We start from the raw sequence: 16743 nt of genomic DNA, 5'->3' as shown, positions 1-16743 counted from the left end.
TAAATTTTCAAATCAACACCAAAGAAAATACGTCATAATTTTGTTTAAGTGATTATACCATCAACAATTGTAATCTATTTGTGAATCTATTGCCAATTTTGTGGCGCGTAAATAAGGTTTTCTCATTTTCCTAGTACCTAGTACTCCACTTATATTATTCAAAAAATAAATGATGTAGTGCATTTTCTGTTCCTCTTGATAAGGCATCACCATAGTCCCATTTTCACAAATAAATAAATAAATAAATAAATATTCTTAGTGTAATCTTTTTAACTTTAGAAAAATCTTAATTGACTAGTTGACTAGATCATGAACTTTATGAAAAAAATCACGTGACAATGTATATTTAATCCAAATATTAATTCAATGTATATATATATATATATACACACTAAATCAATTCTTTTCAAAACTTAGATGTATACACATACGTCATTTTCAAAAAGTAAACACAAATTAAGTTTTCAAATCAACACCAAAGAAAATAAGTGATAATAAAGTCAAAGCATTCGAATGGAAAATATGGGCTAATTGAAAAACTAGTTCCCACATTTGAAAAATGTGTCATTGTCTCAACTCTCAATTGATGGCGAATGAAGTTATTTAAATTTGAGTCTTGACTATAATTTTTTTTTTGGTATAAAGTGCTTTTTCTAAATTTAACCTATGCAATATGAATTTAGAATAATCGAATTTCAATGTGAATATTAGACATCGAGTGAAAAATCAAAAAACTTTTGTAAAAGTAAACGTATGCAATCAAAGTTGAAACTTGCATATTATTTGTCTTTGAAAGTTTTCACTCTTTAAAACAAAAAATTTATCAACCTCAATCATAAAAATATATGTCTAAGCTATCCCTTAAATATTTTTGAATTCATCATTACTTAAAAGGTCAATAAATTATTGAAAATAGGTGAATGGGGTTCTTATTTTTTTTTTAAAATCAGAAAAGTCACTTATAATTTTTTCACCGAAAAAATAACTTTTTTTTCTGTTGTACCGTAAAATCATTTATCTTTCATTATTTCTAAAAAAAAATTACTCAAAGTCGAAAAGTGATATATTGGGTCATTTTAATGATGTGAAGCTGACGCCTATTCTTTTTTGAGTAAATTCTTGGCAATATAATGGTATTTGAAATACGTCATAATTTTGTTTAAGTGATTTTACCATCAACAATTGTAAAGTATTTGTGAATCTATTGCCATTTTTGTGGCGCATAAATAAGGTTTTCCCATTTTCCTAGTACCTAGTACTCCACTTATATTATTCAAAAAATAAATGATGTAGTGCATTTTCTGTTCCTCTTGATAAGACATCACCATAGTCCCATTTTCACAAATAAATAAATAAATCATATTAGTGAAGAAAATAATGAGTGGGACAAATCAATTGTTAATTTATCATGATTAAGTTACTTAGCTAAAATAAGTTATTCGGACCTAATCTATGCATCAAATAAGATTAATTTATCATGATTAAGTAACAAATTGCATAGCACACATGTCATGCATGTATTATTTTGATGCAGATATCAAGTTTGAATAAATATTTTTATCTTCGAGCATGTGATGTACGTAATGCTAACACTAAAATCAAGATAATGCCAACTTAGTCTTGAAACTTTCCATATTAGTAACCTTACCTAAACAGAAAATCATCATTTTCAAAAACTAATCAAATTCAAAATCAAACGTTAAATAATTACGTGCTTCCTCCTTCTTCTTATATTAGTTGTTTATATATTAAAAATAGCTATCCAAATATTTATCAATCACAAAATTAAGATAAAATCAATTAGGTTAATTTTATTTTATCCTTATAATTAATTAAGAATAAGTAAAACTATCCTTTTTGTTTTATAATTTGAACAACTAATATAAGGATGCCACGCAATAAAAAAAAAATTAAAATAGTTTCCCACTTTGGATATATGTGCCACCATCTCATGATATAAGATTTGAATTATAGACGACTAACCAAATTTGGTCAAAGTAAACGTTGTTATTTAAAAGTTAAAATTTGGTTTTTTGCAAGTTAGAATAAGGCCATGAATAAATTGGAGAAGGGTTAAAAATGTTCTTGAATTATGTGAAATTGAACAAAAATATCATTAGTTAATTGTTTGGTCTAAATATGCCCGCTGTCACTAGTTTGGTTCTAAAATATCCCTAATTAGTCAAAAATATCATTTTCCCAAATAAATATTGTATGTTGTTTGTTTTAAAACATATTTTTATAATATTTTATTAGCAAATGTCTATCCTAATTCAATTCAAAATAGATTAAGAAATACAAATATTTTTAAATTTATTAGTTTTTTAATCGTTATCAAAATGAAATTAATGATGGGGTTACTATGATCTTATATATATAAGATTATATTATCGTTAAAAAGATACATGTAGTTATTCTATTTTAGTTGATAAAATGAAATTAAGAAAAAAAAAAGAATATCTCCTATTTATTTGTTCAAGTGATTTTAAAAGAAAAGAAACAAGAATAGATCTTTTAAAAGTAATAATTTTTATTAGGAATAAAATGAGTTTAGAAAGAAAGAGAAATAATATGTTTATTAAGAAAAATAACATTTTTGATCCATTAAGTTCAACAAATATATTTTTGAACCAAACTATTAGCAGTAGAGACATTTTTTAACCAAACTATTAATGATATGGACATTTTTAGATTAAACTATTAACAATGGTTCACATAGTTCAAAGATATTTTTAAACCTTTTCTGCTGAATAAATAAGGGTTAGTGGGTTAGTATGGACCAAGTACCAACCATAAAAGCTTTGTGGGCTCTGAAAGCATCCCAAAAAAGTGTGTTATCTTAAAACTACTTGTTAGAATCAAACAAAAGCACCAGAATTGTCATCCAGTTCCAAAAGTGTGGCTGTAACAGAATCTCTGTCCTGCCACGTAATCTATGTTGCTCGAACTCTTCAAAAATGTCAACATGTGCGTATCACTATTTTTGGAGAGTTTGACACGGGTGCAGCCTCGAAAGTGAAGAGTCCGCACAACTTAGCACATAAATACAGTCTGGTGATCTCTTCACCAATGATACCTTCATGGTCTAATCTTACTTTCATTCATCATTTTTTAAGGAAGCAAAAGTCAAAACATGGAAATTTGAAGGGGAAAACACAAGCAATAAATAAATTCACTGCATCACCACTTATCATAGTTACAAAGAATTACAACAAACAGTTTTCCCATAATTCATACACACGACAGATCCATGAACTGTATAGAAATGTAAGCACACACAATAGTAACAAGAAGAGTCTCACTCGCTTCACAAACAGCGGTGCCTGTTTAGATATACAATAATCTATCAAGCTATAGAGGCTTCTGTGGCACCTTCTTTCAAGGCTCTGTCTAATCTTGCCTCAAATGGAGTAGAGTGCCAATTAACTCTCTTATCCTGCATTAACATGAGCACCACTTAGTACCTAGTGATTGTGTTATAAGCGAGTTGCAACAGTAATGAGAAAAAAATTCATACTCTACCTCTCTGTACTTGCTCGTCGAGTTTGGTATGCCTTTAAAAGAAGAAACTGACCCAGAGTCTTTAGCAGATCCTAAGGGATTCCAGTAGGTGCCAACAGTTCCTATAATAGGCATCTCATCAGGGCTTCGACAGGGTGATTTCCTCGGGGAGGAAGTTGCTGAATGCTGTTTCAGCTGCTCAACTGTTAAGACACCTAAAATTGGCCTGTCTTCAAAGCTCATCATAGAGTTAGAACCTTGTGACATGCTTTTTTCTGATGTAACAGTCTCAAGCGCGCTGGAGCCAGCCTTCTTGGTGGTGTCAGGTGTAAACAACCAATTTGAAAGACTAGCATCAACCCCAATTTCTTGATCTTTAGGCTTTGTCTTGAAACTAAATGATGATTGCTTAAATGTAGGTTCTAAACTGAACGAAGCACGAGGCCCTTCTACTTCTGCGGTACAATTTTCCTTCTGTGGCAGTAGCTTCATAGGTTCTGCTGCTTTTGATTTAACACTTTTCCACTGACTGAGGTTCTCTACAGGGTTCAACACAGGATGGATGTAAGCACTCCTATCTCTCACATATCCTTTTGTTTCACCCTTTCTCGTTTCCTTCTCAGGGACACCGAACATCAAAGTAGGACTATCCACTTCCTGTTCTTTCACTTGATAAAAGGACTTATCAGCCAACACTGATTCAGACCACACTTGTCCACCTTCACAATCGGAATCCCCGTACTCTTCATCATCATCCAGATCACATTCTTCGTCCACGTCACTGTCACCAAACTCCTCAGCTTCATCATCACTGTCTCGACAGTTCTGATACCTGTGGTTTGTAGGATATGATCCTACACTAGATACGACAGAACCCCCTTCAGAGGAAGAGTTGGACTTGCTTGATTTAGCAAGAGATCCCTCCTCCTCTCTTTCTTCTTCGCCAGATTTTTTGGTTTCAGGTAAAGAATCTGTACTTTCATAGACTGAAACAGGTTCATATGTAGTGATCTTTGAATCAAATGTGACTTTTTTTCTAGCACTCAAGCTAAGTTGCTCCTCAGGCCTATCTCTGCGTGTCACAACAACCCATATCATTTAACTTTGTAAGATAAAGTGGAAAAAGAGAAAAAACAAGTTCAGTAGCTCACCGCGCTTCGGTAACCAAGCTCCCAGAGGGTTCCTCTGTGATGCTTTGTTCTGTAGAGATAATGCTTCTCTGAGCATCCTGACAAACATGTTTCTGCAGCACAATATTGGATTTTTACATTGTTTGTTAATATCCCCAAAAGAAAAGAAATACAAAACCATACCTCTACTAATTTGTCCCCCCCCAAAAAACTCCAGGGACAAATGGTACACTCAACAACAACAACAACAACATACCCGGTGAAATTCCACTAAGTGAGTCTGGTGAGGATAGAGTATATGCAGACCTTAACACTACCTCGTGAAAGTAGAGAGTTCCCAACTAAATTAACCCTAGCCCCTGTTAAACCAACTCCCAACCATGATAAAAGCTGGAATCTTGCTCAAATACAAGACAAGTTCAACAATCCCCCCTTCCCAAGAATTTCAAAAATAGAACTTGGGAACTGGAAAAAATGGTACACTCAACAACAACAACAACAACATATTAGTGAAATCCCACAAATGGTTTTTGGGAGGGTAGAGTGTTAAGCACACCCTATCAATCACTACCTCATGGAGATGGAGAGACTGTTTTTGCAAGACCCTCAGCCAAAATTCTCATCATCACCAACTAATCAAGAAATTCCCGTCATCATCAACTAAATTAACCCTAACCCTGGTTAAACCAACTCCCAATCATGATAAAAGCTGGAATATTGCTCAAATACAAGACAAGTTCAACAATCCCCTTACCAATAATTTCAAAAATAGAACTTGGGAAAAGGGTAACAACTAAGGAGTAACAACTTGGGAACAAGAACAAATGATACACTCAACAACAACAGCATACCCAGTGAAATCCCACAAGTAGGGTCTGGGGAGGATAGAGTATACCCAGACCTTACCACTACCTCACGGAGATAGAGAAACTGTTTCCAAAAGTCCCACAGCCAAAATCCCATCATTATAAACTAATCAAGAAATCCCCATCATAATCAACTAAATTAACCCTAACCACAGTTAAACCAACTCCCAATCATGATAAAAGCTGGAATCTTGCTCAAATGTAAGGCAAATTCAACAGTTCCCTTACCAAGAATTTCAAAAAATAGAATTTGGGAACAGGAATAAATGGTACACTCAACAACTACAAACCCACTGAAATCCCACAAGTGGGGTCTGAGGAGGATAGAGTGTATGAAGACCTTACCACTACCATGTGCAGATGGAGAGTCTACTTTCGAAAGAGCCTCGGTCAAATTCCCATCATCAACTAATCAAGAAATTCCCGTCATATCAACTAAATTAACCCCAACCCCAGTCAAACCAACTCACAACCATGATAAAAGCTGGAATCTTTGCTCAAATACAAGACAAATTCAACAATCCCCTTCCCAAGAATTTCAAAAACAGAACTTGGGAACAGGGTAACAACAACTAAGGAGTAAACATAAAGAGGAAAAGGAGTTATTCAGAAACACTTACTTGGTCTCGAGGGATGACCTTTTTCCTGTTTTTCCGGCATTTCTTGTCCTTATCACCTCCAAAACACCCAAGAAAACAACCCATCTACGCAGAAAAAAAGGATTCAAATCTTGGTTTTCAGAGTGGGGATGGGGGGATTGTGTTTCTCTTCCAGCCAAGAATGGTGGAGAAAGAAATCAACCGAGAACCCTCATGATTACAGAGGAGGAGGAGCGTTTGGATTGAAACGGTCAAGAAAATTGGTAAGGGTGGAGGGGCTTAGGACAAAGGGGGAAACAGAGGTTTATTTACTTTGAAAAAAGAGGCAAATGTGACCGTTACTGATCATAGCTGTTTATTTTGCCTTTTTATTCTTAGTAAATAAATAAAATAATTATTATAATGGTGGGGTTTTTGCTTTTTTTTTTTAGTTTAAATTCTTGATTATATAATTAGGATAGTGAATTTAATAGAACAAAATTCATTATGATAGCCATATTTCATTAAAAATACTCGTCCATTCATTTTTACGTGTTTATTATTCGAAAAATAGATTTTTAGTGTTAGTGGTCGCTTTTAACATATTAAGAAAAATAATTAGCATTTTCATGTTTTATTTTTAATACTAATTATTTAATTTCTGAATCATATTTTAAGATCTAATACTAAATAACAATTAATAGGGGTGATGTGGTAAAATAACAATATCAATCATTATTTTCTTAATGGGCTAGTCAAATTGAAATGTGATAAGTAAAAGTGAACGGAAGGAGTTCTATTATCAATAATGAGATGAGTTAATTTTTTAAAGTGCGTTGTTTGGTCCAATGATAAAAAAAAAACCTTTTCTCTACCTCTAAAAAAATGATAATATCTGCATATACTTTATCTTCTCTAGATTTTACTTTGTAGGATTACATTTAATATATTACGGTTGGTGTTATGATTTATTCTGATATATTTAAGATAAAGTTTTTAGTCTAGGTGGGTCAGCATAATTGAACATAATATTTGCCTGAAATGACAAGAGGGAGCTAGAACTGGAGCCAATCTTTTACAATTTTATGGTTCTTTGACTGATTTTAGGATAATGCTTTAAATGTTAATAATTAAATTCTTACTATCAATATATTATTTGAGCAAAAAATTATTAAATTTGATTAGAGATATTCAAACTTCTAGCTTCACCCCTTAGTTATAAATATCATATAAATTATAATTTTTCTCGTATTAAAATGACAAATAAATACAATCTTAAATATTAGTCAAAACTCTTTTAATTTTTCAAACATTTTAATATAGAGAAAGTAATAGTGCCACCCACTTACTTCCCTTAAAATTAGGCTCCCTTTAAAAGACACACATACTTTTCAATTATATATACTTTTATTCTCCTTCAAATTTTAAAAGGATTTTCAGTATTCTCTTTCAAATCTTTCCAGATTTTGCATTATAAATACATCTTTGAATTTTCCAATATTATTTGTGCAATTAAGAGAGGGCATGTTTTTTAATATACAGTATCAAGTTGCATAAAGGTCAATTAAATTAAATTAATGGATGTTAATAATAGCAAAGAGTACGTCGATTTGGGTGTTATATTAAAATTTTCCAAAAATGACATTACTGATTTTCTATTGAACATGTTTTTAATTTGTATGAATTCCATTGGGGGGAGTTTTCCAATTTAAAATTATTTTTATGCCATTTTCCCGCCCAACAACTAACATATTCATATTCAGTATTATAATTTTACAAGTGAGGTTTGACTTTTGAGAGGATGGTGAATATGCAACTTTACAACACCTTGAAAAGGTAGAGAGATATGTAAATCATATTCTAAATCAAGCATATAACAAATATAGTGGTGAAAAAAACATGCTGAAAACAAATGAAGAAGATAATAGTAGCAATAACAAATAATACGATGACAGAAATCAAGAAGACACTAAAATCAAAGGACAAGATATATAGTAGGAGAGTAATAAAAACAATTCTAATAAAAAAACTATACAATACACGACTACTTACTAACATTCTATCTTAATCATCTACCTTTCTACCTCCAAATATCCCAAGTAAAAGAAATTTCACGTAGTTATGAATTTTTTTTAAAAATACTTTTGACTCTTAGCAATAATAATATTAAGAAAAGTTCTAAATAACATTAAGAACGCTAGACTTTCACATATATTTAGGAAAGAAAAATAATGAAACTAAAAGAATAAAAACCAGTGAAGGTAAATATTTAATACAATTACTTAATTATTCATTCGATGTTACTCTCTCTTTTGCATGACTCTTCTTTAATTTCTTGTATTTTTCTTAATTATGATTATACTACTTCTGTTGTGAATCAAGTTGGATTTGTAAGGGCCTATTGACTAAAATTAGGGAAGGAGATTGATTTAGTTTGGATTATTGAGCCGAGTAAAATATTGAAGAGTTTTGTGTAGAATCAGCCCAATTAGGAACTGATTAAGAAAAAATGTGCGTTAGAAAGAAGAGCTTCATGCCTAATATGAAGAAATTGTGTGTTCCTCTCCTCTTCTTCTAGAATTTAAGCTTCTCATCTTTATTCTTATATCTCTATCCTTCGTAACTTGTTATAATTCAAAAATGTGATTTTTGGCCTAGGTGATGGTTATATTTTCCTCGAGTTTATATCTAATTTTGGCATTTCATCGATGGAACCTTGGAGCTATATAAGGTTTTAACTTAATTATCATAATAATTAGGTTACCTTAGAAATGATATATAATCGTTAATTAGATTATAATACTCTTGATCAGTTGCTAAGTTTTTATAGCTCCCTCCCATTTTCCCTTCTCCTATATTATTTCCTTTTTAAAAAGACTAATATTTGAGATTGGCTAGAGTAATTTCAACAAATTTCATTAAAAAATACAAGGCAAGGTTTTACAAGATTTAATACATAGTCATTCTCTTAAATTTTCTAGCAAATTTCATTTTTAAACTTTAACTATATATTATTTGTTCCAATTGAACATATGTACACATGATAAAGTATTTCAATTAAACACTTTCAATTTATGATTTGAGAAATTCTTGCATGTGTTCTCAAGAGTCTATTAGATTGTTAAATTAAGGAAAAACTACACAAGAAGGTAAACATGTGATATATATTTACTATATACAACTATAATTTAAAAGGATTACGATTCGTTGCTATAGTTAGGACTTTATGACAAATCTCTCTCCCTAATACAATACAATTGGTAACAATCAATGATGCAATTGGTAACAATCAATTATACAAATGGGAACAGTCAATTAACAATCACTTATAAATACAAATGGTAACACAAAATATAATACACAAGGCAACACATGAATACAAATGCACATAAATACAAATACAATTTATTACGAATTACAACAATGACACAACTGTATTTGTTGATACAATTTACTACAATTGTATTCATCGATACAAATTATATTCGTTAATATATGTAATACAATTGATTTGCATTAATGAATTGAATATAATAGTCTTTGATACAATTGTATCCATTGATACATATCAATTGTATTTGTGAAATAATTATTGGACATATATACAATTATCGATGAGATATACAAATCAATTGAATCTCTCTCTCTTCCAAATCTCGCTCGCATCTCTTCTTCCTCTCCTAATCTCGCTCGCCTCTCCTCCTTTCGACCAATAGCTAGTCTTTTTTATACAAATAAATTAATTTGTATCAATTGTATTTGTGATACAATTAATAATTAGATATACAAATCAATTAAATCTCTCTCTCTTCTCTCTTCCGAATCTCGCTCGCCTCCCTTCTTCTTCTCCCAATCTCGTTCGCCTCTCCTCCTTCCAGTAGCTAGTTTTTTTATGCAAATCAATTAATTTGTATCAATTGTATTTGTGATACAATTATCGATTAGATATACAAATCAACTGTGTCTCCATATCTCGCTCACCTCTCTCCCCCCTCTCCCAATCTCGCTCGCCTCTCTCCTCCATCTAACATATAACTTTGATCATAATTAAGCAAACTATAACTAAGAAGCCTGATTAAGTTTCTAGTCTTGGTTGTTTTGAAATGTCTTACTAAAATTAACCACATAAAATTCCATTGCAGTCAAAGCTTGGCTCTAGTCGATAGACTAGCAATAAGCTTGATTACAATGAAGCACGAAAGAAAGGGCCTTCATCTTCTTTATATATATATATATATATCAACCTTAATTAGGAAATACAACTCACAAATTTTTACGACTTACCGAGACAAAACATAACTTAGTTTAACACTTAAACTACATGGGCGTTTAAATACCTTCTTAACATTTTTGAAGTGAATTAAATACAATCCTGAGAATAGAATACCACTCTCACCTGCCACATCAAAGCTATGTAAGCACCACGTCATTAATTTTCATTTTTTTTTTGCTTATTCACCTTTTTTCTTAAACATTTTTTTAAAATTCATTACACTAATCAATTAATTAAAAATGCATTTTTAAATCAAAATTGCCCCATCTTCTTCCACCCTCTACCCCCCCACCCCCCTTTCTTCTTTCTTGATTTTCACCATTTTCAACCTTCACTAGCTTTTTTCCCCTGAATTTCTAGTCTTCAATAGTTGTTTTCTTCTTCAACATTCATCAATTAAAAAAAATAAAAAAATAGCATACTTACTTTTTCTTCTTCGAACTCTCTCTCTCTCCCACAAATTTATCCCACGGAGAATAATATTTTTTAAAAGTTATTTTTTCTTAACAACTCAAATGAAAAATGAAGGTTGTGTAAGAAAGTTGATAGACCCACATTTTTTGCATCACAACTAATGAAATTCAAAATGGGTTACTTAAAATTCAAGAAAGTTTACATTCAATAATATGAATTAGGTGTTGGGTTTTGTGATTAGTGAAGGGCAGGTGAGGTGAGGGATGAAGATGAAGATGAAGGATAATTTTAGTATGGAAGAAGAAAGGTATAAAGAGTGCTTCAATGGGGAAGAAGACATTTGAGGAAGACAACAAAAAGATTAAGTATTTTTTTTAAAAAAATTGAACCCATAAATTTCATTTACTTTTAAACAAGAAATTTCACATTTTTTTAACTTATAATTTTTTTGTAAAAAATTATTAGTTGTATATTGGCCAATAAAAAAATGCCATGTGTATGATTTTACCTTTCAATTTTTTTATTTTTATTATTTCACATGTTTTGAGGAGAGTGAATACACTCACTTTCCCACGTCAGCTCTTAGGGTGATATTTAATCAGTTCAGAATTGTTAAGGGAGTATTTAAACACCCGTATAGTTAAAGTATTAAAGTAAGTTTTGCTGTCAAATTTATGAGTTTTTTTTATGTATGTTCTCTTTATGTAATTAACTCAACTACCTAACAGACTCTTGAGAATAGACATAAATTTATCATGTCTTATTAAAGCACTTCATCACATATTCAGATGCTCAATTGAAACATATCATAATTCAATATCAAAATGAAATTTGATGACAAGTTCAAGACACCCGGACAACCTATGTATTGACCCTTCTACATATTACTCTCTTCGTCCAACAATAATTGTCCACTATATTATTTTGGGATGTCCAATAATATTAGTCCACTTTATGAAATCAATGGACAATTTTACACTTAGTTCCTAATTTACCTTTACAATTAATTATAGTCATTTCTCTATAACAATTTTCAAGACATTATATTTATTATATTCAACGGGTGATATAATAAAATTACTGTTCTATTTATAGTTTCTTAAGAAGTGTGCAAAGTCAATAATTGACAAATATGATTGGTTATCGGAGTAATTATTAATTCCACGGTAAGACGGGACACCATACTATAAAAAAACAAACAAAATATATTCATAAACGAAAAAAATAAAAATAAAATTAGTTAGGTTAGTAACAATAGTAGTATTTATTTAACCATTTAACCCAAAAAAAAAAGTATTTCAGTTTCAGTTGGAATAGGATTTTGAAGCGTGATTCTAAATCTGCCCTAAATCTGGAATTATTTTTGTTCAATTTGATATTTTTGATCTTCCTTTTCCCAAACCCTAGCCATGAATTGCACAAAGGCTTTGTTTACCCACAGAAAATACATACGTAAACTGTAACATTACACAGCAGAGGAGAGCTTTTTTTCTTCTTCTTTTTTGTTGTTGTTGTTGTTGTTGTTTTTCAGAATTTGAAGAAGATGGATTCCGATGAAGGAAAGCTATTTGTTGGTGGATTAGGATGGGATATTAAGGAAGATAAGCTAAGAGACTATTTTACCCATTATGGAGAAGTTACCCATGCCATAATCATGCGTGACAGGGTTACTGGCTTATCGAGAGGATTCGCCTTTGTTGTCTTCTCCGATCCTTCTGTTATTGATGCCATTCTTCAGGAGAAACACACTATTGATGGCCGTCCGGTAAGTAACATTACCAATTTCATGATCATCCATATGAATTTTGATGTTTAGCTACAAAATTTGTCGTCTTGAATCTGCCTGTTGCAAATTTCGTGTGGGTGTTGGTTTATTTTATCAATCTTGTACATGTTGCCTTAAAGACGGTTTTGATTGGCTTATTGGAAGTGGTTTTGGCTTTTAAGCTTTTTTTTAAAATTTTTTTGGTGGTGTTTGAAAAAGACATAAAAAAGAATGACTTTTTGTTTTAGCTTATAAACTACATTTAAAAAGCCAATCCAAACACCCTCTTAGCCCTTACCCTTTTTTACTTTTTAAGATGACATAATACATAAATTTGCCCTTTACCTTGACTTTAGCTGGCATTTATGTCCTCCAATTTTGAGTGTGCACATTTAAACTTGTATAAAATTGAAAAAGTAGACGCACGTGTCCTACGTGGCATGTTACACGTAGGACGCCATGTAAGACATAAAATTGCGATGTAGGATGCCACGTAGGACGAATATGTCTATTTGTTCAATTTTATATAAGTTTATAAGTGCTTGCTTGTGGACACCCAAAGTTAGAGGACATAGATATTCGTTGAGACCAAGTTAAAGAACAGATTTATGTATTATGCCTTTTAAGATTGATCCCAATTGAGTTTTTTTTTCCCCAACTGATAAATGTTTGAATGCTTTCAAAGTTAAGTTGTTTCCTTAAGGCAGTTTGGAATTTTGTCATTAGTTGCATCAGGATGTGTTGTGTCTAGGCGTTTGCAGTGACTTCAATTTCGTCTCCAAGTGTTTATATAAGTGTGTATTATATAGACCACATTGTCTCTAAATTTTGAATCCATTTTTTGGTCAGTTTTCTCAGATGGTGGGTATGATTAATGATGTATTTTTCCTGTTTCGGAACTAGAGGAGTGTGAGTTGTTCTGGAATCCTAAATTGGGATTTAGGTGCTCGTGGTCGTCTTTCCTTTTCCCTTGCTTAGCTTATCTGTCACTCTTTTCACTTGTAATTTATTCTTTAGGTTGTTTGATTAAAAGCTGTGCAATGCTTTTGTGAAAACCATCACATTTGTGAAGGCAAGGGTCAGGGTAGGGTATTGTTTGTTTAGCTTTGCCTTTGCAGGGTGGTGAGGACAAATTTCCTTAGATAATGAAGGATTCTGTTTCTTGTACTTCCCATTTTTTGTAAAATATTCATCCAAAGAAAGGACCCAACTTCTGATGATGTGATGTTCACTCTTTTGGCAAACATTGATTAGATGACTTTTTGTTATTCTGTTTCTTGATGACATCCTACTTGCGCCTAAGTCGTCAACTCTATGCAAAGTTAAAGGAGTAATCTGTTAGATTTTCTTGTTCTTTATCGGATATGTTTATCTGAGCCTGAAATCATTCAAAGACATGATATTCTAGTGGGTATGCTTGAGTCACATGAATCTTTTCCTTGTTCTGAAAGTTCTCAGCAGTGTTTAAAGTTGATGAAAATCCTGCGTGGCAGCTGTGATGTTGTAGCTTGGCTTCAGCTAAACCACATCTGAATTTCTTGCCGACGAAAAGCCTGTTTACTTGTCTGTCTATTTTCACTTTAGACTCAAGTTTTTCCATTCAGGTTGAAGCTAAGAGGGCTTTACCAAGAGCACAACAGCAGAGCTTGAGATCGCGACTTCCTCATGCCAGTGAAGATACAAGACTGGTAATGCGCAATCTCAACAACAGAACAAGAAAAATATTTGTAGGTGGGCTACCTTCATCCCTTACTGAAGAAGAGTTTTGCCAGTACTTCCAAGATTATGGTAATGTGACAGATAAAGTTATTATGTTTGACCCAAACACTGGTCGCCCGCGAGGATTTGGTTTCATCACCTTTGACTCAGAAGATGCTGTTGATAGAGTTCTTCATAAAACCTTTCATGAACTGAAAAATAGGATAGTGGAGGTAAAACGTGCCCTGCCAAAAGAAGCAAATCCTGCTGGCAATGATTATGGTGGAGGTTACCTGGGTTATGGTTCTTCTGATCCCTATAGGTTTCCGCAGCCCGCTTTTTGTGGATACACTCCCTATAACAGCTATGGAGCTCTGAATTATGGTTATGGTTATGGTTATGATCCTTATACTTGCTACAGTGGGGCAGCTGGAGTATATATGAATCCATCTTTGGCCAGCATTGTTTATGGTAACAGCTGGCCTGGTGTCGCAAGAAGCCAGTGGAGCAGCCAGAATCTTGGGCATGGTGATTTCTATAATTTAAATGCAAGTTATGGCGCTTCTAGTTCGTGGGGTGCTTCATCCACTCGTGGTGTTATTTTGTCATCAACTAGTACATCTCAGGGTCATGCTTCTCAAAACAATAATCAGGGGAATGGTTGCAGCATCTACACAGAAAATGAAGGCCCTATCACTGATTCTGATGGTAACGAGACTGGTGATAGGCATACAGGTAGTGCTCCAAACAGCAGCAGTGGTGAGGCAACTACCCAGGCAGGGCAACACGAGGCAAATGGGTGCAACACAACAACAGTCTTTGACAACAGTAATGGTTCTCCAGGCTTTCCTGATGCAGCTTTAGTTTCCGATAAGTAAGAAATTCCGGTTTATTGTGGTTAGACTGAGGGAATACTGACAGCACTAACCATATCATTATATTATCAGCTTCTAAGAATCACTCAGAGAAAAAGTAACCCTGCTAACACCACCAGTTCGGTCACAATAGATCCGATGACTGGTTGAATTACTGCAGTCTACTTATTATCGTGTAACAGTTACATTTACATTCCTACAGCTGACTAGTGTTGGTTTAAACTGGTGTTACAGCATTTTTACATTCGTGCAGACGATTAGTTACATTGACATTCCTACAGGTTGCTTCTACTGTTGAAGGTATTGCTCATACCTGAATGATTATGTTTCTTTCTTTGATCTCATACCTGAAGTAACTATTTATGTGAAATCTACTCCTACAGTTGGTTACTTGAAAATGATTTTAGTTTCTACATATTGGCATATAAATTTTGCTTATGATAATAATATAGAATAGTTTTTATACTTATTTGTTTGGCTGCTGTATGGTGCATGATTTAGACACTAATGGTCAGTTCTACAAATATGTAGACAGTAGGAGAAAATCTTAGTGTTATTACCCTTTGTGTAAGAAGCATAACAAAACTGGATATGCCTGTGGCTATAGTCAATTAAAGAACCCCCTTTATAAAATGTGTTTAATTTCTGTACGATGACGGTGCATGCGTCTCTTACATCATAGTGGTGGAGGCAGGATTTTCAGAAAGGAATCCAAATTTGTCATGATCTAAAAATCGAGACAGCCATGATGTTACCTATCCGAACCCAGTAGGTAAGCAAGTAAAGTGATAATAGAAAATAAGCCATCCATAACAGTGTTTCATAACCAAAGTATGTGAATTGTTCCATCCATCCCTGCAAGTCATAAATAGCAAAATAAAGTTACACAAAGGGTCTTCTAAGGAGAAAAGAGTTCTAAAACACAAAACGACTATGAGTCGTTATTAATATAAAGGAATAAACACAAAAAAATGTTAAGGGGGTTTAACACACGTGCGCACTCACACTCTATATATAATTTTTTTTAATATTATATGTAGTATAATTTTTTGACGAAGAGAATTTTGATGAGCCCCTCTTGCCCCCTTAACTGAGCCCATAACGGTAAATGTAATCATATATGTAACTCTTCATAACAAGCCAAATATAATAGGAAAATTTACACAAATTCCATAGTGAAACGGAAATAATCAAAAGCCGGTAAAGTCCTGTAGTTCAAAGTGACATGTTATTTAGTGTTTAAGGAAATGGTCCATACACCATTCTATATTGATATTTAAGCAAGATATTATATATCAATTTTTTTTTTTTGGGAACAATTTGTTTGTTTCATTGATATCAACATTTATAATACTTAAAGCAAAGTATTATCATAAAATTAATGGGGGTTCTTTCTTAGCAATCTTTATCTTTGTCAATTAATTCGGACTTATATATATCGTATGCATTTTGTAGCTTTCAAAATTCTCCATCCTAACATCATAGGTAAAGACAAGTTTTGAGGCTGGTAAATATCCATGATGTGACTTATTATATTCCAGTATATTAACAATACATAATCATTGATTAAATCAATGAATTCAAAATAAGTGTCATTTTATTATTAATTTGTATAAAATTAAATACATTTCATGCATCCATAT

General features: G+C 32.4%; 2 protein-coding genes across 2 annotated transcripts; one reads left to right on the top strand and one right to left on the bottom strand.

Moving 5' to 3' along the window:
* Positions 1-3143: 3143 nt before the first annotated feature.
* On the bottom strand, positions 3144-6360 carry LOC125814788 (protein JASON-like). Its single transcript, XM_049494233.1, has 4 exons — positions 6118-6360; positions 4653-4744; positions 3523-4573; positions 3144-3436 (listed from the first exon to the last, which is right to left on the bottom strand). The coding sequence occupies exons 1-4, from the start codon at positions 6199-6201 to the stop codon at positions 3347-3349; spliced, it is 1317 nt and encodes a 438-aa protein (XP_049350190.1). The 5' UTR covers positions 6202-6360; the 3' UTR covers positions 3144-3346.
* A 5708-nt stretch (positions 6361-12068) lies between these two features.
* LOC125814789 (heterogeneous nuclear ribonucleoprotein 1-like) lies at positions 12069-15498 on the top strand. Its single transcript, XM_049494234.1, has 2 exons — positions 12069-12527; positions 14132-15498. Exons 1-2 carry the CDS (start codon positions 12306-12308, stop codon positions 15101-15103), a joined length of 1194 nt encoding a protein of 397 aa, XP_049350191.1. The 5' UTR covers positions 12069-12305; the 3' UTR covers positions 15104-15498.
* The last annotated feature ends 1245 nt before the right edge of the window (positions 15499-16743 follow it).

The sequence above is a fragment of the Solanum verrucosum genome, unplaced genomic scaffold (assembly GCF_900185275.1).
Source record: "Solanum verrucosum unplaced genomic scaffold, falcon-dt-bn FXZP01000351.1, whole genome shotgun sequence".
NCBI lineage: Eukaryota > Viridiplantae > Streptophyta > Magnoliopsida > Solanales > Solanaceae > Solanum > Solanum verrucosum.
This window is presented reverse-complemented; position numbering and strand designations above follow the sequence as displayed.